Below are 26,818 nucleotides of genomic sequence, written 5' to 3'. Positions count from 1 at the left end.
CTTGTTGCATTCAGGTAGTAAAATTTCCATAAATTTGCAGATAAACAAATGACTAAAACCAAAGTTACATGCAGAGTACTGGGGGTAATTTGTGAGTGAAATTCAATTCAGCTTCACATGCTTTGTGAGAGAAAAATATTGACACTAAAATGTCATCAGTGTCACGAAGAAGCAAATGTTTAGTCAAGAGGTTTAGACGCAATGAAACCTCTGCTTTGTAAAACTGCGTCGACAGTCACCTGGTTGGAATAAAACTTGTCTCCGAAACCAAAATAGTCTGCGTATTTTCTGTACTTGCCTGTTTATGAGTGAGTTCAGTGGGTGTAAATGGAGCACAGGTGAACTGTGAATGATCTTGATGCCAGGTTAAAAATTAATATTTGTTTTAAAGGTGTTTCTGGAGGACTCCCAGCTCCCCTCCCACTCCAGACTCCGCTGCACCGTGAGCCCGAGTGTTGGCTCTGCCTGAGCGGAGCCAACTGTCAGACCGAGCCGTTGTCTGTCCCGGTGTGCTGTGTGGTCTCCAGCCGGTGCTCCGAACATGTCAGGGTAAGACAGTTTGATAATTAATCGGATCCTGCGTAGAGCGAAGAAAACTACAGCAGTCACTTTAAACTAAAACAGAGCTAACTTGCTAGGTTAGCTGTAGCGTTAGCATGCTAAAGCTAGCCCAGATTTGCTTCTGATTTTTTTATTTATTTATTTATTTTTTTTTTTGGGATGACGCGGCGGCAAACATCTTTAACTATTTCATGTTTGGTTTCTCTGGACTGCTACACCTCGGTAATGAGTGGCTGTTTTCCCACCGGTGGCTGTTTAGCCGGGGGAGCAAGTTTCGGTAAAGGTTTTCACACACGGATAGCCAAGTGATAAAGTTTAGCTCCGCGCTATCCGGTCTGTGACTACACTACTGTAGTTAATTAGCAGTGTTACCTCCGGGGAGCTAGCTGTTAGCACACAACTAACGGATACTAATTTACATAGAAAACGTTGCTTCAGATAGACACAGGGAACTAAACTGACCGGTGTTAGCCAGCAGCCGGTCAGTGTCACCTCTCCTGAAGCACCTGACTGTAAAGTGCTGAAGTGCATCTGTTCCTCTTTGACAGCAGCAGATAAAGGAGCAGCCAGACCCATGAACAAGATCTGGGTGTGAACAACTTGGGACACCATGTCTCTGCTGCTGATATCCTTCCTTCTCCTTTTTCTGCTTGGGATTTTGTTGCTATGTGTCGTTTTCAGGTGAGAAAATACTGGCTTGCATAGCTTCTACACTGTAGCTGTGATTGCCAACAACTGCAGACACTGTTTACAAGATGTCACCCACATGTTTCCTTCATTTGCCTTGTTTTTAAACACAGAATCTGTGTTTATCTTGTGCTTCTAGGTGGCTCATATGCACCCTGGCTGTGCGATTCTTCCAGACCGCACTGAACGCTGATCTCAAGATCAAATCAGTAGGGCTGTTTTCTGTCCAAGGAGTTAGTATCCAGTTTCACCCCCAGCACACTCTGGTAAGACTCAGTGTTTACATGACATTAGTGTGGCGAGTTCATGCAGAGCTGCCACTCCCATGTGAGGGGTACATGTGTCGCCAGAGCATATTTTATGTTGTTTGTTCACTTTCCCACAATATGTCAAATTTGCTGTTTGGTAGGGCTGCACATTTCGACGTTGCGTTGCATACATATGCAATAGCCACATCACAGGAAGTGCGACGTGAAGTAAGGCAAAATAACAGCCTGCAACTATTTTTGCCGCTGGTTAGAAAAGGAAAACTCAATGGTTCTCATTTTCCATGACTAATCTACAAGAGAAGTCCGTCTGATATAATGTACTCTGATGTTAGGCTTCTTAGATACAGTTTTCTTTTTTTTAAAACTTTATTTAAAAGACACAGTTTGTTGGCCAGGTGAGGAACATGAGAGAAACAATGAAAAGAAATATTTACTTGAAAAAAAGAAACACAAAATCAGCTTTAGGGCTGCTCAATTAAAGAAATATTAATCAGGGATCATGATTGTGGCTTTCCACTATTAGATTAGCAAGACTGACTGCAAAAATACCGTTTAAAGAGGTCTGCAAATAACTTGAATTTCCCTTGGGATTAATAAAGTATCTATTAGGGATGGGACGAGATCTCGTGGCACGAGATCTCGCGAGATCAAAATGTCACGAGAATTCCCGTGCACGCCTTCCACGAGATTGTAGTTTAAGTAACAGTCCTTCAGTATTTATTTTAACTTGGCCTGTTCAATATACTACTGCTGAGTTATGCAATGACACCCCCCACCACTGAGGGGCAACAGTGCGCAATGAGTGCGCGGGTTGTTTTGATACGTGTGTACCGGTGTGTGCACAGACGTGCTGCAGTCGAGACAGAGAACCGCCAGAAATGCAATGGAGTACGAAGGAGAAATCCAGGATCCATCCCCAACTTTTAAATCTCCAGTGTGGCAACACTTTGGTTTTCCGGTGGAAGAAAAAGATGGTAGAATATCCGCAAACAAGACACAAACCGTTTGTAAACACTGCAAAAAGATGTTGCCATATACAGGAGCTAACACGAGCTGTATGCAAAGACATTTACAGAACTACCACAAAAGCCTGAACCTGACCACGCCACCAAAAACAACCTCGAAACAACAACAGTATTTATTTATTTTTTTTGAGTTATCCACAAATGTTTGCACATTTTGTTTTGCACTTTAAAAAGAAAGCACTTTTAGTTTGTTAACCTTCTCAGCTAAAAAACTATTTTATTGCAGAGAGAATTACACTCCTGTTTGTTAAGAGCTGATATTTAGAGTTAAATTTGTTAATGACGTTGCAGTCTGCTTAATAAAAAGAAAATATATTGTGAAAAATAGGTTTCATGTATTATTAAAAACGGTAGTTAAAATCTCGTCTCGTCTCGATCTCGTGAACTCAATCTCGTGAGATGTCTCGTGGAAATTGTCTCGTCCCACCCCTAGTATCTATCTATCTATCTATCTATCTATCTATCTATCTATCTATCTATCTATCTATCTATCTATCTATCTATCTATCTATCTATCTATCTATCTATCTATAACAGCCCATGCAATGAAATCAGTTGGTCTAAACTTGGATAAATCTAACATCTTTTAGTCACACACCTGTCTGAGTGGAGAGACTTGAGGAAATGGATTTGATTTGGGTGAAGATTATTTTAAGTCATATTTTGATGCAAAGATTTGTGCATTGCAAGAATGTAGGACAACATGAAAGTTAAAGCAGTGCTCTCTTTATTTAAATGAGAAAGTGCAATTAAAATATTTTGACAACTAAAATCAGTGAATAATAGTGATGAATAGGCCAATCATAATCTGAATATTGATCAGTACAATCATGATTATCATTTTGACCATAATTGTGCAGCGATAGTCAGTTGTATTGAAATATGTTGGCCAGAAAAGAACGATGCTGACTAAAAACAGGCACTCTGTCAGCAGTGTCACTGCACAAAACAACACAACCTATTTGTTTGGCCATTTAAATCAGAGTTGAAATTTGTTTTGTTTTCATATCGTTATATATTTTTGCAAAACCTCACAATATTGCAATGTCAGTTTTTTTCAGTATCTTGCAGCCCTATTTGCCTTACTGTATTGTAACATTAACTCTCTTTTTGACAGGAAATTGACAGAATATGGATTTCAAGTAAACTTCTAAACCAAGATTTACCGTAAGTTGTTGTATATTTTGTCAGGTGCAAAGTCACAGTAATTTCTAGAAGTTAAACTACTATAATTTTAATTTATTTTTTTAATTGTGAGATGTTTGTTTATGTTGACTTCATGTTTGTGTTTCAGGAGATATCTGGCATTGTGTGTTGGGGAAACCAGAGTTAGGTTTGACTTGCAGGCACCACTCAGACCTTTGGTGAAGAGGAGCCATGGGAAGAAGTCAGGGAGGATTTCAGTCAGCCCTACAACGCTACGATTTCTGTCACAAGTATGAAGTCTCACAATGTCAACACGTCTCTCTGTACTGATTTGTTTGTTGGCAATATCTCACTTTCTGTGTTGTGTTTTCAGCTGCTGTCATTTCATATCAGCTCGATCAACGTGATGGTGCTGAACCTAGCGCTGTCGGAGTCTCTATGGCACATGACTCTCACAGGTATCACCTTGTTGCTTGACCACCAGAGTAAAAGGTAACTACATCTATTTCTGTTTGTTGTTTCTGTCCAACTCTGATCCGATTGAACTATTAATTTAATTGTAATTGTTAAATATGTTTCCTGTTGTTACATGATTTTTTTTCAGGCTGGCTTGGGATTTCTCAGTCAGCAAACTAAGCAGCAAAGTGCTTAAAAGCAGTCAGTTGGTGAGTTCAATTACTGCCACTAAAATAGACATTAGTGATTAAATGTGTGTGACTGACGTGCTTTCCGTTGCAGGACATATGTTTGGCGGAAGTGGCCCTCAGCCTGCTGCTGTCTGGAGATGTGAGCCTACCAGAGATGAAGCCAGGCTGTTTGTCCCTTAGTGTGAGGACACTGATGGCAGAGCTCCATGAAGGGCTGTTCCTCAGTGAACTCCTACTGCCCCCCGTCTCCCACAAAGAGCAAGATCACAATGCCTCTGGTGAGCAAAGTTTAACCTCTGAAATGGCAAAATGATCATCAGTCATAGTGTTTATCTCCCAATGTGAGCAAACACTGGTTGGCCATAGCTACTGATTGTTATTTCAAGCTATCTATCAAGTTAAATTTACTTTCTCTTTGCCCCTGATTGCAATGTAGAACCAAAGCCATGCCTTTATTTTTAAGACCAACCTATTTTTTCAATCAATCATTTTTTATATTCATGTTTTGTCGTGTCATATTTTACCATCACAGGATATTAATTTGAAAGTCTTGTACAATAATCCCGGCAAAAATGTCCACTTTGTTGAAGTGTCAGATGAATAGAAATCATCAGGCTTCTCTGTAGCAAACCCACAAGAACATCACTCCTAGTTGCACTAGTAGCTGTTTTCCACTGGCTTTACATCTGATCCTAAAATGCCCGGATGTTTTCCATCATCTGTGATATTTTTAGCTGTTCTGCTAACCCAACTAGAAAATGCAGACAAGGTCATATCACAGCGCTTTACAGACCTCTGGGAGTGTTTGAAATATCTCCAATAATAAATAAATAAAGTTTAGCCTCCACTGTCAGATTTAGCCATATTTGAGTTATACATTTATAAGGGGAAAAATAAGAGAAAATATGGAAAATTGTGTTAAATATTTAAAATAACATACAATTAAAAATGTGTTTTTGCACTTTTTATGAGTTCTTTATATATCTATAGGTCTTTTACTGAATTTAAAGATGATTTATTGCTAAAAGTAGAACACCAGTAACACAGTCAGGCTGAAGGCTGGCAGTTCTGCCATTATGAATACACACTAACAAGAAGAAAAAGAGGAAATGACACAAAAGTTTGCGTACGCATTTCCATGGGAAGCATATTTTCAGAACACCAGACAAAAATAATGTGACACTATTAGTGACTTAACTTTTGACCAGAATTCCTGCGAGGGTTTAAATTTCTGGGCGCAGTCAGTTGCAGCATTTAACACACGCCTTCTCTCTGGGCAAACAGCTACGAAGTTGAGTGTAATCCCAGATAATATGCATATTGCAGAATATTCCAAGCTACAATTGGCTCATATCAGGTGGCATACGCACAATGACAAAACTGCTTATCAAATCCAAATGTGATTGCATTTATGGCATGTAGAGAGAAGTGTGTGGGCTTGTCTCTTGTTTTACAACTATTTAACTGATCATTTAGCTCAAATGGCAGCTAAGTAGTCTGTGACTTGATAGATTTGTAAATTCTGTGCATAACAATGTGATACTAATAGTAATGTTGTCTCCTGTCAGAGTGTGAAAACAACGAATTCATCAAGACTGAGGCTGTGGAACACTTTCATCAGCTGATTCCCCACAAGGTCAATGTGGAATTTGATAACACAAATGTAACCCTGTCCATGCACAGCCAGAAACGGTGAGTCAACATTTTACACTCAGCTGTATATATTCTGCAAGTAATTGTTATGCATTACTTGATACTCTATTAAATCATTAATTAATTTTATGGCCCTTTTTCTGTATGTGCAGACATCTGAACTGGACTCTGAAGTCTTTGAAGCTCTGCTATGGACGTGACGATGAGCAGCTTCCTCTTACAAGCTTCACTCCTGAGCTGAGCTTTCCCCAGAGCAGCCTGGAGCTCCTTCTCGAGGGTTAGTGGACAGCTGGGCGCCAGACGCAGTGCAGAGACAGTTGGATGGAGGAAAAAACTATAAATAACACGTTCTTGTTTTTTTTTTTTTGTTTTTTTTATTGGCAGATGGACTTCTCCTTTCTCAAAGTAGGCAAAGAATCCTTTGTGTGAACACTCTGAAGACATCCCTGCAGGTGAGGAAGATGATGAATGGTCACAAACTTTCTTATAAGTGTATTACTCATCATTTTGACTTTATTTCTGTAAATTTAGGTTACATCAATCGACATCTCAGGGTCATTCATAATCAACACTTGCATCATTCACTACCGTCACCAAGAGTTCTCCCATTGGCTGAATCTGTTTCCATGGGAACAGCTTTTCCGGGGGAGGGGAGGACATAGAAAAAGGCAAGTTGTAAAAGTAAAAGTCAGAGATTTAGATTGCTGGATTGCAATTATTTCTAAAATGATAATGAAAACATATTCTCTGTGACCTCTTCTGATGATTACTTGCATTATTGGAATTTGTCTTTCTTTCCACTGCAGTGACAACACTTTACTAACACCTTTTGCTATCTTCTCTTCCTTATTCATGTTTGTGTTTGTGCATCACTCATTCCGTATTGTGCTTCCATGACCTTATTGTGTTGTGCAGTCCATTAGATTATTTGCCCACCCTCCTTTTCCTCAGGCGTCTTCCTCACCTGGATGCTCCTGTGATGATCACCTCCTCTGTGTCCAATGTCAGTGTGTCTGTTCAGCTGGGAGACACCACACCTTTTGCTCTCGGCTTCCTCTCTGTTAATGCAGGTACGTGCTGCACACATGCATTCTGCCAAGAAAGGCAGGTGAAAGTCACAAAATGTTGTTGCTGTGCTGCAAAATGAGGACGCTGAGTGTAGCTTCTACACTCTGTGAGAAGCAGTAGCACTTAATGTAATTACTTTACATCAAGGTGCTATTCTTAAAGCACATTTTCTTTCAATAAATCTTAATGGTATGCAACTATTTGGTCAGTCTATTTCTAACATGCCAAACTGGATTAGATAGCATCTTTCCTCTGGCTGCCCTTTGTTAAGCATTAACTTAACTTGTTCTACTACTCTTCACAGCTTTGTTTTCAGAGAAACTTAAATCACTTCAATCACCTCAAAATGATGCAGTGAAATGACTGCATGTCCTTTGTGTCTGCAGAACTGCAACATCTTCTTGACATCAAAGTTGACAGCGAAAGTGCAGAGTGGCAGAATGTGCAACAGCGTGCCTCATTGTCTCTGGACAACTTCTGGTGGAGAGTGGGTCAGGGGTCTCACATCCAACAGGCGCCCCACCCTCCTGGTAAACATGTGTGGGGAGAGGCACTAATTCTAGACTCCCTCAGTCTTCAGGTAGGTGCAGATACTACAAGGAAATGTTTAGAAATAAGTTTAATCATGTTATTCCGTATTATAATTCACATATATCTACGTAGTTACACCATTAGTTCTTTGATTTTTTTTTTTGATTTGGAAATCCTCAAATCAGATCAATAATGTTCCCTCAGAAAATGCTGTTTGAAGTATGTTATACGCTTAGTAAGATTGATAGTTATAGAATTTTTCATGTATTTTTAATCTCTTCTTCCTCTAGGGGAGTTTGAATCGACCACATGTGGAGTCGAGTAGCGAGTCTCCAAATCTGAGTGTGGAATCCAGTCTGAAAGGCCTTCAAGTGGAGCTGTCTGAGACCTGTGCACTGTGTCTGTCTCGCCTGCTATCCCTCATGTGTGTTACTCATGACACAGAGACACAGCTGTCGGATGTGGCTGCAGTTTCTCCCTCGAGCGATGATACTGTTCAACCCACCCCCTCCTCTCAACTCCACCTGCTTTTTGAACTTAACTGTGGTCTGGAGGATGTTAATGTGTTCACGGTCTCTAGTGTGGCAGGTAAGAACTCTCTTAGAGAAAATGTTGTATTTGGGACATATGTACGGTGTAGCACAAAGTCACTTGACTGAAACGACAGATCGTCAATCTACTGTTTTCATTTACATTGTTCTCAAGCTTTCTTTTAGACCGATTGGACTGTAAAGCTGAAATATGGGGTGTGTTGAACTGAATATATTACAATTGACTGAAAGTGCAAGAGCTACATTAATAAATCATGAATACTTACAGATGTTTTTGAGTAAATGACCCATTGTATAGTTCTGAGTACTACAAAGGATAGAGTTTGTTCTTATGTGGCAATTAACTGCATGTCTTTGGGTTTTAGACTTTTAAATCAATGCAGTGCAAAAACAGTAATAAGATTCATAAGCTTCTTTGTTGCATTTGTTATTTTTTTTCATAAGTAATTAGCCAGATTTTTTCTTACAAAAGCCCTTCTTGCATTATAGAGCACAACATAAACAAAGTCTGGCAGTCTGTCATCACCTTTAATTATTGTCTTTCATCTACTTGTGTTGTCTGTAGGAGCCATGTCTTTGCGGATGGACACCCTCAGAGTAATTAGCTCTGCTGAGAGCTCCAGGGTGTCTCTGCAGGGGGTGAGCTTGTCTGTGGTTAAGACTCTCACAGAGAACATGGAAACATGTTGCCCTGCCTCCCAAACCCTCAACCCTGTGATCAAGCTCACCACAATAACTGTCTGCTACCATATCACCACCCACACCTTACAGGTAATCAGATCTTCGGTTAATTACTCTGTGCTGAATTAATTTCTGTGTTGATATAGTAGATGTACCAGAATATTTTTAGGGTTAATAGTTTTATTGATGTCTTTTATCAGGTTCAATGTGAAGAGGAGCTCAGTTTAGAATGGATGCCACCAGAACACATGGTCCTATATCAACACATGACTGAAGCTCAGGCCTGTTGGTGCATGCTTAGAGGAGAGGAAGGTGAAGACAAACCAGCCACACCTACAGACAGTGAAGCTGTGTCAGGTCAGAGTAGAGTTCTGTGTGTCCACGTTGAACTGGGCTGCACTCATTTAACAGCACATGTAAGTGAGCAAAACTATATTCTGCTGCACACCGATTCCCTCTCGGTCTCAAAGCATGCGGGTTCCATGCACATACGCTCCCCTTCACTGATCTTCAACTTTGATGGCAACAACATCGTCTCCTTTAATGGCCTGGATGTGGAGACGCACGCTGAGCTGACTGAGATGCAGCTGCACAGACACACTTTCCCCTTCCTCACCACTCCTCACAACCGAGTCTGGGTGCTCACCTGCCCTTCCATGGCAGTCGAGTTCCCCTACCAATACAACTTCTCAAACACCTTTGACATGGCCATCAGTGTACAGAAGTGGCTGAAGAGTCTCCATCGCTCCTCACACCAGGCCTCAACCACCCAGCGTCTGCCTCCTGATCTTGTGTTCAAAATCAGCCAGTTCTCGTTTGTCTTCCTGGATGACGTCTTTGAAATCAAGCTGCGAGACAATTATGAGCTGATGAAGGATGAGAGCAAAGAAAGTGCAAAACGTCTGCAGCTGCTGGATAAGAAGGTGGCCGATCTGCGCAAGCAGCATGGAGAACTTCTGCCTGCCAGAAAGATAGAAGAGCTATATAGTTCACTGGAGAAAAAGCACATTGAGATCTACATCCAGCGCTCACGACGCCTCTATTCGAACACACCTATGAGGAAATCTCTGCTGACCTGGACGGTGTCGGACTTGGAGCTAGTAGTCTTGGCTGATCAGTCTCTTCATGGGCCAGAGAGGGTGAGAGAGCAGCTGAGGGACATCGACGGTATCAGCCCCTTTCCCAGAGATGGACTCCCTCTGGTGGTCCAGTGGTGCCGAGCAGTCAAATTTAAACTAGCTGCTTTTCTGGGCAAGTAAAGCTAAAATGGAAAAACACATTTTATGAAAGGTCATACAGTTTAGTTTGAAAACAGCGGTGATTTACTGTTTTATTGCTTTGTGCCAGTGAGAATTCGGGACTACCCTCGCTATCTGTTTGAGATCCGGGACTGGGAGCTGTCGGGGCGTCTGATTGGGACAGAGCAGGACGGCCACGCAAGAGCTCATCGCAAAGAGATGGTCCCACTTGGTCCACCGTGGGGAGATGTAACAGTCCACAGGAATATGCCACCACTCAAGTTCTACTATGATTTCAAATGTAAGTTATGGGTACAATGTAGTCCCGTCTGCATATGTGAAAGTTAGTGTTTCATTATCAGTTCTCCTGAAAGTTCCACAGCCTCAGTCACTACCTTTGAATTGAGTGTTTAAGCATTTGTGACTAAAACAGAAGATAAAAAGCAGAAGAGAAGAGAGGAACCCTGTATTATTAAAGCATGAATTAGATGTTTTAAAAATATGTGTAGCCACTGTTGAAGCAAAATTGGAGACTATATAATGTTTAGCTAATAATAGTCATACCACTGAATCATAATAACTATTCGAACAAAAAAAGGTAATGATCAGTATTCTCGTCACACTTTTGTAGCCTTAATATTCCGCAATGTGAGCTTCACTCATTTAAAAAGAAACAATTTGGAACTGTTCAATTCTTTTTCTACAGCCACCATTTCTCTGTACACTATTGTGTGGGGGCCGTGTTGGGACCCCGCCTGGACGTTGATTGGACAGTCAGTTGACCTGCTTACCAAACCCACAGTTGATCCCTCACCTCCTCTGGCCTGGTGGGACAAAAGTCGTCTCCTTCTGCATGGGCGCTGGGTCATGGACATTGATCAGGCCAATCTGCATCAGCTAGCTACAGAGGTAAAACACAGTACACCTTATTAATTCAGTTGCTGTGAATTTCCAGTATATCTGTGCAGGAAGAGGTTCACAAAAGTTATGTTTCCTTATCTTTTCAATTTATTTTGTATGTTTCAGGCGATGCACACGTTTGTGTTTTTGTTTTATTATTATTTGTTTGGTCATTTTAGTCATTAGCAGAACTATGGGATGTTAAATTTAAAAAATTGAACAGATTCTTGATTAATTTAAGCCTGCATTCTTACAGGACCCCTATAATACTACAGAAAACTTGCACTGGGAATGGACTAAGCTCAACTTTGACTGGAACCCTGGGCAGTTTGTTTTTAAAGGGGATTTGGATGTAAATGTCAGGACAGCATCGAAGTAAGTGAAGCCACTAAAGGTAAAATTAGCAGGAAGCAGTATTTGTACAGAACCATTCGGTAATAAACATTCCTCTTTCTATACCAGGTATGATGATATCTGTTTTCTGCACCTACCCAACCTGTGTATGACCCTTGACCTCCAGTGGCTTTGCCATGGTAACCCCCATGACCACCATGCTGTAATGCTCTGCTGTGCAGAGAACACTGCAGATGTGACCTCAGGACAACCTCATGACTCCTATAGAGCCTTCCGCTCTGAGAACCTCAACCTCTCCATCACCATGGACCTTAACCACCATTATGGCACAGGTACGTGCAGCTCTATCGGATTTTCCATGTAACTAAGGTAAACTCTCACTCTTGAAAATTAGTACTATGAATGTGTTTTGCTGTGGAGTTACATGCATTTTTTTCGTTGTAGAACTCCTCCAGCCCAGAATCCTGCTGTACAGCAGCACATTGCGCTGGATGCAGAACTTCTGGGCCACCTGGACAAGTGTATCTCGACCAATCTGCAGAGGGAAGCTCTTCCACAGCCTCAGGCCAGTTCGCAAGAAGCTTGGTCAGCACTACAAACAGATGTCCTACACAGCTGCCTTCCCACAACTACAAGTAAGTGTTTTGGGTTTTTTTTACCAGCCCTCCAGCACTCGTCCACTGAAAATCTGTTCCATGTTTTTACCAGGAAATCCCTATTTTTACACAGTACAGTATGTGCATTGAATTCTAGTGGTTATTTCACTACTGTTTCCTGTGCTTTTTAAAAAATCTATCATTGGTGTGCATTTCTATGTATTGTTTATCTTTAGGTGCATTACTGGGCGTCTTTTGCCCAGCAGAGAGGTATCCAAGTGGAGTGCAACAAAGGCCATGTTTTCACTCGAGGAGCACAGAGACTTATTCCACAGGGTAAAAGCATGATATGACTCAGTCAAAGCAGTTTATTCCTACTTACACGCTCCCAACACCACATGAAATGCTTCACATAGTTTGTGGTGTTGAAGCATGTGTGTGTTTATGTTTCCTCAGCTGGTACTGTGATGAGGAGGTTGATCTCTGAATGGAATGTGACTCAGATGGTCAGCGAGCTCTCTCAGGTGACAGTTCACCTGATGGCCTCCACCTGGGATGAGACAGCTGACCACCAGATCAACGCTCAGGTGAAGAAGACTCACCTGCTCAGCCTGTCGTCCCTCAGCTACCAGCGACAGAGCAACCGCATGGAGGAGGTAGAAGACCAGATCCTGAAGGCTGGAGTTTAAATATGCTTTTTCCCTGTGGCTACATGAACAAATAAGATGTCTTTCAATGTTTCTGACAGGAGGTGAACCCGAAGGATGAGACTAATGCCTCTTACACTCACAAACTGCGTCTGGTGGACCTGCGTGCCTCCTGGACCACCACAAACAGGAACATAGCCTTTGGGCTGTATGACGGTTACAAAAAGGCGTCTGTACTGAAGAGAAATCTCTCCACTGAAGCTTTGAAGGGTCTGAGGATCGACACACAGCTGCAGACTAAGAAGCTCAAACGCTCTCCTTCTAACTATTCTCCTACCACAGCTCCCACCACGCCGGTTACACCCACTGTCAGCCGATTAGAAAAAACTCAAAACGAAGGTGAGGAAGTTGCTTGACTAAGAAAAAGACAACGGCTCCGTTTTTAGATCCACTAATAATCTTCTCTGCATTTCGACTTTGTTCTGTAGGGACATCGATGCTGCAGAAGCTGATTGAGGAAACAGACAAGTTTGTGGTGTTTTCAGAAGAGGACTCAGGTGTGAGTGACCAGCTGTGTGGCATCGCAGCCTGTCAGACCGATGATGTATATAACCGCAACTGGTTTATTGAGCTGGTCAACTGTCAGGTAAGAATTTGGTAATTTCTCATACAGCAACCTTTTAAGTTCATGTAAAAACTAATTCTGTGAATGAACCCAAAATGTTTCTCTCAAACCCATCTTAAATGCAGATCGATTAACTGAGTGTCCCAGTGTTTTCATTTCTCTTTTTCTTCTCTAACCAGATGATGTTACGTGGCACAGAGACGGCAGGCTGTGTGCTGGTGTCTGCAGCAAAGGCTCAACTGCTGCAGTGTGAACATCACCCTTCCTGGTACAACGACACCCTGAAGCAGAAGACCACCTGGACCTGTCTTCTGGATGGTATGCAGTACTTTGCCACCATGGAGCCCAATCCGTCTGAGCAAGAGGACAGGCAGTTGTGGCTGGAGGTAGGTTCAACTCTCACTTAGTTGTTAGTGCATATTAAAGGCTTGGTTTCAGCATAACACACCTTTAAATATATGCAAATTAACACAGTCATCCACCTGTGTTTTGACACTGTGTATGTACGGTATGCATTTTCCTTTCCATATTTGTTTGTGTGGTACAACTAAAGTGGTATTAAATTTCCTTTCAAATTTTATTAAATACAGCTCAGAATGTTTTAATTCATTAGAAATTAATATCAAGATTTACTGGGTAGATTCACTGAAAAGGTCAAAGCTCCAACAACAATTAGTAAAAGCAACAACTGTACAGTGAGATCATCTACAGCTAGACTGTAACTATAATATGCCTCCATTTCAGATTGCAAGCATATCTGTTAAATTGTATTATTGTAACATTATATAATAAGAAAATGAAGCAATCACTTAAATGATCATTTTGATAATTGATCAATTGTTTTAAGCACAAATAGCATAAAAAAGGCTACACATTCTCAGCTTCTAAACTGGATATCTTCAAATTTTGCACTTTTGACTGAACAGAGCAAGACATCTGGAAAAGTCATGTTGAAATCTAAGAAGTTGTAATAGGCATTCTTGACATTTCATAGACAAAAGGATTATTTTGAAAAAAAAATTGGCAGTTTAAATGCAAAAATGAAAATGACTGTAAGCTGAAGCCTTTGTATAACATGTTGTAGTTTTTCAACTAGTCACCATCATGAGCTCAGTTTTTTTTCTCTTTACTTTCCATTGGGTTGTGTTTAGGTGAAAAACATTGAGGAGCACAGACAGCGTAACCTGGACTCAGTGCTGGAGCTGATGGAGAGTGGTCAGGCAGTGGGAGGGATGGTTAGCACCACCACAGGTACGACACAAGATTGTTCTCCCTCACCTAATGTTGGCCTTCTCCTACCTGCCTGAATGCTCTAGGGATTGTGTGCACTGTATATATCGTCAAATGGCTTTCCGTATTTATGTTTTAAAGTACACCTGTGAAGTGATTCTGATCTACTGTTGATTTTTCTTTTTATTAACCATAGACTGGAACCAGCCTGCACAGGTGAATGAGGCTCAGCAGGTTCAGCGAATCATCTCACGCTGTAGCTGCCGGATGCATTACATCAGTTACAGTCATGACATCAACCCAGAACTGGCCACACAGATCAAACCACCAGAGCTGAGGAACAACCACGAGAAAGAGGACCTGCTGAAAAAACAGGCTGGTCAGTCTGATCACCCACAGGACCATATCTGTGGTGAAAGTTTCACAACAAAGAAATCTTTCAAATCTCCACAGAGTGGCTGTACAGTGGACCTTACAGAGTGTTATTTTTCCAGGGGCTGTGGACACCTTCACTCTCATTCACCACGACCTTGAGATATCCACTAACCCTGTTCAGTATGCAATGATCCTGGACATCGTCAACAACCTGCTATTACATGTGGAGCCCAGACGCAAGGTAGACTGGAGCATCAGCAGGCTAATGGTTCCCGTTTAGAAAACATTTCCATGTCCTAATGTTTCGTCTTTGCTCACTCTATATCTTTATCCTCCGGTGTTTCCAGGAGCACAGTGAGAAGAAGCAGCGAGTACGTTTCCAACTGGAAATTTCCAGTAACCCTGAGGAGCAGCGCAGCAGCATCTTGCATCTGCAGGAGGCGGTCAGGCAGCATCTTGCTCAGATCAGATGCCTCGAGAAACAGATTTACTCCAACATCAGGGTGAGCCACACAAATGTGAAATCGATCATTTTTTTCAAAAATATGTAGACATGAATGAATTAAGTAGGAGAAGAAGCTTGATCCCTGAAGTGACATTTAGAGTACAAAACTGGCATTGAATGAGTGAAAGAACAGAACAAATGGACCCATCTATCAATTCATAATTAGCCCACTTGATGTCAGCATCTCAAATATTCTCAAAATCCAGGTTACATATGAAGGCAGCAGAAATAAAACAAGGCAAGGTCAGATAAAAACACAATTTGGTATATAAAAACCAATACAGTGTTTGAAGTAAAAAAAAATGTAAAGAAATAAATGACAGGCTTTCTGATAAAAGTGTGTCCTTAAGTTTCATTTGGGCCCTTGTTAAAGACAAAAGATCTGTGCCCAAGGATCTTAAAGTACATACTGGTGAGTACAGTACTAAGAGATCAGGGCTATAGCTGGGAAAGAGGCCATGAAAGGCCTTAGATATAGGAAAGATCCCGTTTAAGTCAAACAGTACACTTGGGTTGTTAAATCATGCACCTTAAGGGAAACTCATTCAATGTTATACATCATAGTATAATACACCAGAACTACTGCACATGTGGAAAAAGTAGTCAGTTCTGGTTGGGTCCACATGCATGAAAATGAGGAAATTCTGGGTGTGTGGAGTTAGAAAGAAGTGAGCTTTCAAATCCTCAATGGACGCTACTAGCATAACACACCTGAATCTTCAAATGGCAGGGCTCCAGACTAACTGTTTCACCAGTAGCACCACTGCAACCAACTTTCTCAACTGGTTGCATCTCCTACCTTGTCACAGGCAAAACACATCACTTGCTGAATATCTGCGTATTGATAAACGTCACATTTAGCGACGTTCCCTAAATGCCCCACATGGCAGGCTGCTGTAGCTGCAGCTGGGTGGCTGCGGTGTGCTCAGACAAGTGTGTGACCAAAAATGACCTTGGAAAGAGTAAACTAGGGCATTCTGATGTCATATTTGTCCTAGGTGAAACTGAGTGATTTTTTTTTCTACTTGCAGTTTTTTCTATGAACGGAAAAAACAGCACATGTATGTGGACTCCGCATTTCATGAGAAGACTGCATTTTTAAGCGTGAATACCACAGTAGATGGTGTTCATGTAATGGTGCGAAGATAAAAGCATTACTGTGATTAATGCTGATTTCTATGTTGGCCATTATAAGTGAATGAATTGCTTTTTTTTTTTCCCTTCACCAGTTCAGTATCTTCCTGCCTCCACCTGTTCTCTGATCATCAGGTGTGTCTGAGTCGGACCTCTCTATTTCCGCCTCCTCTTGCCTCATTTTCTTTTAAATAATCAGCTACAGATCGATTTATCTTTTTAACACTCATCAACTAAGCTTGTTTTACCACCAGGCAGGGACAGACTGACAGAGCCACCAAAGTTCTAAAAGTAATACAGCGACACCAGTACAGCTCAGCGATCATCATTCACTCTCACGAATGCGACCAGTTGAAGTTTCAATTGCCACACTCTGAAAAAAGGTCATAGTCTGGAGCCTTTAATGAACTGAGCACTGTCAAGCATTTTGGTCAGTGTCTGCACCAGGTTCAACAATTTGGTGGAGTCCAATGCTTGAATCATTAACTCATTAAACATTTGCTGTCTTCGTCATCTTGCAGGCACTGCCTGAAGACTGGAGCTGTGATGAGCTGACAGAGATCAACACACGGCTGCAGAACCAGCTGAACCAGGAGAAGAACGACATGCAGATGAAGAGCGAAGAGCTCAACATCCTCATCAGGTCTCACATCAGCACAGATTCACATCCATCACTGAGAAGATGTAGCACAAGGGTAAAAAAATTAAAATGTGTTCTCTGTCTTCCAGATGTTTTAAGGATTTCCAGCTGCAACGGGCAAACAAGCTGGAGCTGCGTAAGCCCCCAGAGGATGTGAGTGTGGTGAGGAGAACGGAGATCTACTTCGCTCAGGCTCGCTGGTGTTTGACCGAAGAGGACGGACAGCTCGGTATCGCTGAGCTGGAGCTGCAGAGGTTCATGTACAGTAAGGTGAGCAGATGGTGGTAGCCCAAACTGAGCCCATAAATTAATGAACTTTTGATCTTTGCTTCATTTCCAGAGTATGGCAGATGTTTTATAATATTCTCTTTTGGAAAACTTTCCCCCCACAGCTGAACAAGTCTGATGACACAGCGGAACATCTTTTGGAGCTCGGGTGGTTCACAATGAACAACCTGCTGCCGAATGCAGCATACAAGGTATATAAATCAGTTTTCAGGTTCCGCTGCTCAGATTTTCAAACATTAAGTTGATGGAGGCTTTTTTGTTTCCTTGTAGTTTGCTTTAGCTTTTATTGTACACCAAACCAAAGTCTGACCATTAAAACCTCCTTTACAACCAAGTCTTTTTGTAAAGTATGCTGAGGGAAGCTGACAACCCATGTTAACATATTTATGCCTGGTTTCCTCTGTGCAGCGTGTGAGGGTATGTACACTGCTGGTAGAATGACAAGACTGTGGTGTCCATGTTGACTCTATCTTGTTTGTCCAGATGGGATCATTCATCAGCTCTTTGGAGTTTCACATATTTTGTGTTGCATGAAACAGTCAAGGATTCATCCATGCGTGTGTGACCATTAAGAGTTGAGTGAACCTCATGGTGCCGTCTGTCCCTCATGCGTTCATTGCATCAGTAATGCGTGCTGTTACATATAAAAGTGTGTGTCCTCTTCAGTAGAGTTTTATGTTGGTGATGTTAACGTCCTCGTTTTTTCTAGGTCGTACTTCGGCCTCAGAGTACCTGCCAGTCAGGACGGCAGTTTGCTTTGCGTATCTTCAGCAAAGTGCGCCCCCCAGTGGGAGGAATCTCTGTGAAGGAGCACTTTGAGGTGAGGAATATCACATGCACTGACTTTAACACCTGCAGATGGTATTATATTGAATATCTCTCTAATATTTCTTTCTATCATCAGGTTAATGTGGTGCCTCTCACCATCCAGCTGATGTACCAGTTCTTCAAGCGGATGATGGGATTTTTCTTCCCAGGCAGAAACGTAGAAGAGGAGGAGGTGACTGATGAAGAAGACAAGTTCAGATTGGTTACTACTGGTATGTCAACAGCCCTTAATATGACAGAAGTAAGATGAGTAGCACTTATCCTCATATCTCTGTGTGGCCAGCAGCCTGCAATTTATACCAACTGACCCATCAATAATAGTTTCCATTTTTTCTACCAGACATGTGTGGTGTTGAATTGCCTCTGTGTTATGTCATCCCTCTGAGCCATGATGAGGCTCTGCTACTTTTCGATATGACCTTGAGAAATGTGTGTGTGTGTGTGTGTGTGTGTGTGTGTGTGTGTGTGTGTGTGGTGTGTGTGTGTAGGTGTGTGTGTGTGTGTGTGTGTGTGTGTGTGTGTGTGTGTGTGTGTGTGTGTGTGTGTGTGTATAGGTGTGTGTGTGTATAGGTGTGTGCGTGTGTGTGTGTGTGTGTGTGTGTGTGTGTGTGTGTGTGTGTGTGTGTGTGTGTGCAGGTGTGTGTGCAGGTGTGTGTGCAGGTGTGTGCGTTAGACTCAGTGGGAGTATAAGGTTTTGGGTGCAGAGTCACCCAGAGGCCACAGCACTGATGCTAATGTGGTCCTTGTCACAGGTATCCCTGTCAAGCCTCGGCCGCTGTCAGAGGACACCATGGGTGCTATGGGCCCCAGCAAAGGTGTCACCCAAGGACTGAACCGCACCGCCGGGGTCAGGAGGTCATTCAGGAAACCTCCAGAGGTTGAGATGTCTTTTATATTTGCTCAGATTTACAGATAATTGCTGTAGAACCAAATGAACCAATGTTGCATAATTTGCTCCCTCAGCATCCTGTTGATGACATTGATAAGATGAAAGAGAGAGCAGCCATGAACAACTCCTTCATCTACATCAAGATTCCCCAAGTGCCCCTGTGTGTCAGCTATAAGGTGGGTTGCTGAGCTCTGCCAGTCAGTGTTTATCATGATAGATAATGAGTTTTAGAAAGGAATAACACTTGGCGTGGTTATTCTGTTTTGTATCTTTCTTCCAAAACAGCTCAAGTTATTTGTAAAAATATTTTAAATTGTGAAAAACACCATTTTCATGTCTTCTTGTCATGTTGTTTGTTCACTTTCATTGTTTTGATTTTCACTCTGTTGCGTATATTTGAGCGTTTCATATCTACAAACAACATATTTTGCAAATGACAGTGAAATACAAGATAAGGCCAACAGTCTCATTCAACACAGCTTTGTTTGGTTTCCATAATTCTCTGTAATATCATAGATATAAAAGATAGATGTAGCTTCTGGGTCTAAAAAGTGAAGCCAAAGATGCATTCTGTCTAACAGCCAGCAGGGGGCGACTCCTCTAGTGTCAAAAATAAGTCTGATCGTATTGACGTTTATGAAAAAATGACCCCTATGCCTGAATTTGATACCTCAGTGAGCATATCGTCTCAACTGCAGGTTTCAAATCTCCTTCAACACAGCATGATGTTCATTTGTCATTTTAGAGTAAAATAGACAAGAAAGAGGGTATGTTTTAGGGTGGAGAGACCATGTGGTTGACAAGCTGTTACCTAACAAGCAAATTCTCTGTCAGATCCACACCTTGCTTGTTTCACTTGGTTTTGAAAGATCAAGACAGCGACGACAAAATTCCAAACTTATGCCTTCAGAACAGTCGTCCGTAAAACCAACGGGTGATGTCACAGTGGCAACGCTGAACTTTTCTATACAGTCCATGTAAAGTAGACACAGTTTAGTCCCTGGTGTTAAACACAAGGCAACAGGCATGCTTCACTGCAGCCATGAGAGAGAGGCTAATTCTATCAGTTCTTTGCCATCCAGTTTTATTGCAGTAACTGGGGCATTATGGCAGCAAAACAAACAGGACTAGCAGTGCAAAGCAAGAAGTGAGTGAGCTGATCATTATGCCAGTTGTGTGACCAGTTTGTGAAATATTTTCTTAATGATGTGCAAACCAGTGTGCATGCCCTCTGTATATCACACAGATGTGTTCAGCTAATAAACAAGTTCCTTTAATGAATTATATGGTCATGCACAGAGATTGTCAACACTGTCAAGCAGCTGAACAGCCTGTAAACCTGCTGCTTCATTTGTTTCACCAACTTCTTGCAACAATGCTTTCCTTCCAAAAATCCACAGCAAGGTTTTTCAGCATACATTGACAGACATCTTACCACTTATGAAGTTCCAGTCTTTAAGAATCTTTAAACTATTTGTTAAGTAGATGTTTTGGTTGTCTGCAGCATTTTCAGAAGCAAAAAAAACTCACAAACTACACTTAGTCACAGTTTGCAGCTAGCATTTAGAAGCTAAAGAGCCGCATGTTTTCTACAGCAGAGCTCAGAGACAGCGAATATTGGACGTCCATTTATCAGGTGATCAGAAACACATCTCCGACTCGGTAGCTGCTCTGAATCTGCTAGGTGTGTAAATGTTCAATTGTTTACTACTAAGGTTGTCAAATTACTTACTTTGAAACTGGTGTCTTCTGCCAAACACCAAAAAAGTCATTGCAGTTATTAATGAAAGCTCTCTGTTGTTCCCGGTGAGATGTTCCTGTAACTGTGTAATGTCCGTGTTCCTCAGGGAGAGAAGAGCAGTGTGGACTGGAAGGACCTGAACCTGGTCCTGCCTTGTCTGGAGTATCACAACAACACGTGGACGTGGCTCGACTTTGCCATGGCTGTGAAAAGGGACAGCCGGAAAGCACTTGTGGCACAGGTACACAAAATTCAACCTTCCTTCAAAAATTGTCCTCACGTAAAACCACAGAAGAGGCTCTCCTGTGCAATTTGAAATCTGTAATTTGTTAGATTTTACTGCAAGTCACAGCGAACTGTGCACCTTTAAGAGTTTTAATTTATTTACCATTAACTTGGAGCAGAAAGTGCAGAAATCTGCTCTGAAGCGTGTCCTTTTTGCTCCTCCCTGCTCAGATGATAAAGGAGAAACTGCGTCTGAAGCCGGCTTCGGGTTCAGACCTGCGGGGGAAGGCGTCTGAAGGGAAGTCAGACAACAGCCTGCAGCAGCAGGAGGAAGACGAGAAGGCACGACTCCTCATCGGCCTCAGCACCGCAGACAAGAGCTCCAGCAAGAAGAGCATCTTTAGTCGACGCAAGTGAAGAAAAAAAAACTCACGGAGCCAGAAGCCTGACTGGATGATCCTCCACAGCAAGCTGATGGTGCTGGGGTTCAGAATATCACTCTGACTGTTAATCTCAATGGAAAAGGGACACGGTGGAGCATTTCCAGTAGTTGTAGAAGGGGGTGGGTAACTTACTATATCACATGAGCCTGCTGAACTTGTTTTTAAAAACTACTCCTGGTGTTTTCTCAGATTTGAATCCCTGCAAGGAACTCAGACAGCTGCAGGGTTTGCCAGGGTGCCGTTTTGACCAAATATATATTACCTTGTTTATTCTTGTGCCATTAAAATGTTAGTCTGCGTTACGTAAACTGCAGCATCAAGAGTAACGACCGCTTAGGTTGCATTGAATGTAGCGAGGAAGACCTGTAGCTGTTGCTGCTTCCTGTGCTTCTACAAATTAAGACTGAGATCAACTTTTCCTGCTGGCTCGGGAAAACACTGTATATCACAAAGTCTGCTAGAATAAATAGGATTTAATTGGAAGCACCTTTGATGCCATCAGCTGTAAAAAAAGGAGATTGTGTAATAAATACATCAGAATATGTTTTAGCAAGCTTAAAGATCATGGCTGCATGACTGTCTCCCTGACAGGAAGGCCTTTTCCCATTAAAAAAGAGAAGATGCTATTTTCTATTTCACTCAGCTCGCTGTTTGACCTCACCTCAGTGCAATATATCAAAGAACAGAGCAGCAAAAACGTGTTAAATGTGGCACTTGGTTTGATGGTTTTGTGGCAACAAAAAAAGAAAAATCATTTGCAGCTAATTGCAGAGTTTGTAATAATTTTAACACTAAAGCACTTTTTTATGCAAAGTATTTTGATATTTTTGTAACCACATTTGCTTTCTGTTGTAGTCCTGGTTTAATTCTGCTGCTCCAGTCTCCCTGAAGTGGAAGAGGATCATATGTGAGCAGCACATTTCTATCAGCTCTGTGGCTTCTCGTTTATCTGTCAATAAAAGTGTTGTAGTCTCTCAGTGTTTGGGTGATCGATCGTGGATCTGACAGATTTAACTGGAGCGGAATCGAGCTCGGGCTGCAGCGCTTTCCACGAAAACACGGAACACGTGGACGCGAGGTGCCGGAGTGAAAGGCTTTCTGGACGGACGAGGGAAGAAGAAGTGCTGGATTTGTGGCTGTTTTGCTTGTTTTTCTGCGGATTTGTGAGGATGTGATGGGCGGAGAGGTCAGTAGACGCAGTAAGGTGAGTTGATCTGAGCCGTTAAATGCACCAAAACAAACCGTGCGCTTTTTTTCTGAAGAATTTATTGTAAGGTTGCTTTCTGTAGATTATAAAGCCAGCAGTTTAAACATGGTAATTGTCTATTTTCGGTGTTTAAATCCATCACAGTGTGTTTTCCTGATCGTAGGATGCCTTTTTCCGTTCTCGTATCGTTGCAACGTCGGAAGCATAGACTGTATATACAGTCTATGGTCGAAGCTGAATCAGTCAGAAATAGAGCTATTGATCAGCGTTAAGTGGACACTGACCTTCCTCCTGACCTGCAGCATGAAGCTCCTTCCATTATTCATGTTGTGGCTGCAGCTGATCAACAGCTTCAGAGATCTGCACCGGAAAATATGTTGATTCCTTACACAAAGGAAGCGCAAATGTTTGCATGCAGTTTTGTTAGACTAGAAATATGCAGCAGGTTAGCTCAGACTCCTAGTATCTGATGGAAACAAATCTATGCTAAGTAAAAATATAAATACAGCATGCAAACTGTCTTGATTTAGAAAAAAGTAAAAATTACATTTTTCTTGTTGCTTAAAGGATTTAAATTTAGCAAATTGCGCATAAAAAGTTTCTGGGCTGTTGAAATGATGATAGTGGCTTTAAAACACTGCTCATTATAAAATACCACCTTAAAATGCAGGTTTATTCAAATGACATGATGGCACAGATGATAGGAGAAAGAGTGTCTGACAACATGACCCAGTCCCTAAAAATGTCTGCCAACTTCCCCAAGCCCTTCAGAAAAAAAGCTGAGACGTCTCCAAGAAGCTGTCTGAGGGCCACAGACCACCAGAAATCTCACAGGCCATCCCAGAACTGATAGCTCAGTTTATTCATTGAACCTCCAAGGATTTCCAAGATTTAGTAAATGCAGCTACAATGTCCGAGTGCAGTGAAAGCAGCTTTGATGACTGTAATGGTTATGCAATAGCAGCAGCCGGTCAGCTGTACATCCCATACATGGGTCAATCTAGAATTGAGGGACTTTTGAAGTCCATGGGATATATCTGTATTCATTTTTTTATTAAAAGTTAAAAAAAAAAAAAAATGATGTTTTTATGTTAATTATGAACATGTCTTTACAAATTCCATAATTTCTTTTTGGAAATAATCACTTATTATTATTTAAAGAAATGACTGGATATCACTAAAATGTCAACTAAATAACCGTCTGACTTTAATACCAACCACCTTTTAATTTTCATGTCAACAGGTTTACTACAATATCTTTATAAATGACTTTCAATTTCAATTTTACTCCATTGTATACATAGTATTTAGACAAATCTTTCTCTAAAATGCCATGTGGTGTTTGGTTATAGGCGGTCGTGTTGATTTTAGGCCTGAAAACAGCAAAAATGTCGACCATGATACGAAAAGTCCCCCAATTTGCCTGGGTTTGACAATCTTTGTGGGGGTGTTTCTGGGTCCGATCAATTCCCGCCACCCGCTACATATTTAGGTCACATGGTTCGGTATCCGTACATAATGTATACATGCAGAACACACGCCTGAGCTCAGCGCAAGGTCAGGGAATGAACAGCCTTGGCAGAGTACTGCGCTCTCTAAATGCTTTTCTTGTCTTTGATTACTCTTTTTCCTTCCTGAATGTAGAGAGAAGGACCAGTTGCTCAGTGTCGATTCAGTCATGGGTTCCTCTCCAACGTGGGCGTCTCCATCGCTCACAGACTCGGACACTCGGCTGTATTTTCTCAGCCTGTTGAAGTCAACGACAAACCGTCCGACTCCAAACTCCTGCTGCCTCTGGAGGATGCCGCTGAAACATCAGAACCAAAGACGACCCCTCCAGCTTTCATCTCTGTATTTCTGCCTGAGTTCCCACTTCGTAAATTCCCAGCACAAGACCGTTTCCAGGTGCTGAGGAACACAACACAAGACACTTCAATACAATTCATCTGAATCAAAGAAGTACGAAGGAAAGAAATAACTGTACTTTTGTGCTCACAGATCCTGGGGTTCATAGCTAAAGGCTCATTTGGACCAATCCTGAAAGTTAAAGATGTTTGTAAAGAGAAGATCTACGCAGTTAAGGTTAGTTAAATAGTAAATCTTACTTTTATAAGTGTGGGCATCAAATATTTGTTGCGTATTAATCCGCATTGTTGCATAGGTTCTACCAAAGTCGGAGATCTTGAAGCAGGGAGTGCTGGAGCAGTCGAAGGAGGAGGTCATCATCCAGGTAGAATATTCACAGAAACAGGAGAAACAGTACTAGTAAATACAAAAAGGACTACTGTAGTGTTCTTTTCACAACATAGAAATGAAACTACTTAAATATTTCTACTATAACATTAACATTTTTAAGCATCATATAAAGATTTAGATCATAATGTTACTGTCAAGACATGAGATTTTCACTATATCATTAAAATGGCCAATAGCATTCATGATAGCAGAATTATTACTATGATATCTATTTGAAAAATTCAAAAGAAAACATTTATTGTGTTTATCATGTGTTGTTTTTTTTTGTTGTCCAGTGAATTACACTTAAAATAAAAGTGTAGGAAAGTGAAGAGAAAGTCTAGAAACATAGCTGTACATTATGTTGGTTCTGTGTGGGCGTGTTCGTCAGATACTTTATCATATTATCATGTGTGCATCATCAACATTATATCAATATTTAATTTCTTAAATATCACATTTATCGTTAATATTAGCAGATCTCAACACCCACACTTTTAAACACATTGTAATATGATTGTGAGCTGATGTATTATTGTTTATTCAGTTTATTAATGCATTTACCAGCAATTATAACTTCTACTGTGGGAATGCATGCAAATATATAAATACCCCCTTAGATACACTTACAACTGCCAACAAATACTTAGACACTGGTAAACACTTAAAATGTGATTAGATATGTATAAAGCTACATTATCGACTGTTAATAAACTAATAAACTATTTATAAATGCTAACTAGGGTTCAAATTGTGTTCTTACTATAGCTACTCAAAATTTGAAAGAAAATCACTGTTTACAAAAGGTCAAAGGTGAAATGTTTGCACTTTTTTCCCTGCAGTTTGCTCCATACTGACACACTGTGATTTTGTAGTGAAGCCCTAAAAGCAGACCGTTACTGACTCCATTTGTCGATTCAGTAATCATGAACAGATTGGTGATATATGCAGGTGGGTGACAAATTAAAGGAAAAACAACATAAACTGATGTTGGGAAAAGAGAATGGCTTTAGTACCCCCTTGGCGTTGATTCTCCAAATCTCTAAACTCTGCTAGAGCGATGAACACCATTCTGCCAAAACATATTCCCTCATTTTTTTAGTGATGTTGCTGGATGGAGACAGTGTCATCCTGGATGAAACTACTCCCTTCAGGACGGTAATGTTCCATCATAGAATGAAAGCGATGACTCACACCAACTTTGTATTGATTTGCAGTGACTCATCACAGGTTAACCCAGACGATGCCAACATCATAGCCGCAGCATAAAAAAAGCAGCAGATCCCCTCACTGTAGGGTCCAGGGTTCATTTTTTCTCTTAATTTGTCACCTATTTGCATTGAATAGTTCAGGATATTTAAGGTCTACAGTCAGATTTGTCTCATAGTGTGAAGGATTCCTCACTCTTTAGTATCATTTAGGGTCAGTCGGTGTCACTTCAAGAATTCAAGAAATATTTTGTAGTGCTGTTACAGATTTTGTTCAGTTTACTTATTTGCTATTTGGACTAAGTTCTATAAAATATTTTGGCAGAATTTTGAGAATTTCATGTGTTTTTTCAGACCTGGGAATTTTTGTATTTTACCCTCAGAAAACATCTAACATGTGAAGCCATTTTAAGGGTTCAGAATATCCAGAAACATAACTTCCACAGCCATTAGATTTGATAAAAGGATGACCAAAGATTGTATTTTTAGTAGAAAATATGGATAAATTCATATATGTATACACTTACAGGAATTTTCTGGGGCCCCAGTGGTTTGAAATTTTCCATTTTTTTCCATTTTCAATTGCCAATAATTACAGATTTTGGCCTCTGCTGGAACGATTTAATTATCTGCACATGCTTGAAACTATTTTGTCTGTGTCCTGACCACATTTCATGGCAGTGGGAGATAT

The 26,818-nt window shown here is 41.2% G+C and overlaps 2 protein-coding genes across 7 annotated transcripts in view; both read left to right on the top strand.

The window, feature by feature from the left end:
* The first annotated feature begins 392 nt into the window (after nt 1-392).
* On the top strand, nt 393-22,454 carry LOC111569725 (bridge-like lipid transfer protein family member 2). 4 transcript variants are annotated; one of them, XM_035948948.2, is made up of 40 exons: nt 393-549; nt 1,110-1,242; nt 1,388-1,514; nt 3,660-3,709; nt 3,837-3,978; nt 4,062-4,180; nt 4,293-4,353; nt 4,427-4,613; nt 5,904-6,027; nt 6,141-6,265; nt 6,373-6,440; nt 6,520-6,656; nt 6,904-7,058; nt 7,443-7,636; nt 7,878-8,175; nt 8,704-8,909; nt 9,020-10,070; nt 10,167-10,358; nt 10,764-10,966; nt 11,214-11,332; nt 11,420-11,643; nt 11,756-11,946; nt 12,144-12,243; nt 12,364-12,563; nt 12,656-12,953; nt 13,043-13,200; nt 13,359-13,565; nt 14,331-14,430; nt 14,606-14,788; nt 14,904-15,025; nt 15,132-15,287; nt 16,945-17,066; nt 17,153-17,333; nt 17,456-17,542; nt 18,061-18,171; nt 18,256-18,391; nt 18,932-19,056; nt 19,143-19,244; nt 20,916-21,050; nt 21,266-22,454. In XM_035948948.2, exons 2-40 carry the CDS (start codon nt 1,172-1,174, stop codon nt 21,449-21,451), a joined length of 6,753 nt encoding a protein of 2,250 aa, XP_035804841.2. In that variant the 5' UTR covers nt 393-549; nt 1,110-1,171; the 3' UTR covers nt 21,452-22,454. The 4 variants fall into 4 exon arrangements, with proteins under 4 accessions (XP_035804841.2, XP_035804842.2, XP_023127802.2 ...); XM_023272034.3 differs by having other exon boundaries at nt 394-549; nt 6,940-7,058; XM_055012511.1 differs by having other exon boundaries at nt 407-549; nt 1,113-1,242.
* Nucleotides 22,455-22,540: 86 nt separating this feature from the next.
* The window catches only part of rskra (ribosomal protein S6 kinase related a), a 13,990-nt gene continuing 9,712 nt past the window's right edge, over nt 22,541-26,818 (top strand). For all 3 annotated transcript variants that reach the window (XM_055012516.1, XM_055012515.1, XM_055012514.1), the window contains exons 1-4: nt 22,541-22,681; nt 24,329-24,589; nt 24,683-24,766; nt 24,846-24,914. In XM_055012516.1, the coding sequence (XP_054868491.1) occupies nt 22,652-22,681; nt 24,329-24,589; nt 24,683-24,766; nt 24,846-24,914 (444 nt within the window). In that variant the 5' untranslated portion in view covers nt 22,541-22,651. The remainder of the gene's footprint in view (nt 22,682-24,328; nt 24,590-24,682; nt 24,767-24,845; nt 24,915-26,818) is intronic.

The sequence above is a fragment of the Amphiprion ocellaris genome, chromosome 7, assembly GCF_022539595.1.
Source record: "Amphiprion ocellaris isolate individual 3 ecotype Okinawa chromosome 7, ASM2253959v1, whole genome shotgun sequence".
In the NCBI taxonomy this organism is placed as follows: Eukaryota; Metazoa; Chordata; class Actinopteri; family Pomacentridae; genus Amphiprion; species Amphiprion ocellaris.
Note: the sequence above shows the minus strand (reverse complement) of the source record. Positions and strands in the feature narration are given on the sequence as shown.

Coding starts and splice junctions, on each gene's coding strand:
- LOC111569725 (XM_035948948.2), top strand. CDS start 1,172: ATGTCTCTGCTGCTGATATCCTTCCTTCTCCTTTTTCTGCTTGGGATT. Junction 10,071..10,166: donor TAAACTAGCTGCTTTTCTGG/GCAAGTAAAGCT, acceptor GCTTTGTGCCAG/TGAGAATTCGGGACTACCCT. Junction 14,789..14,903: donor CCTGCTGAAAAAACAGGCTG/GTCAGTCTGATC, acceptor TTATTTTTCCAG/GGGCTGTGGACACCTTCACT.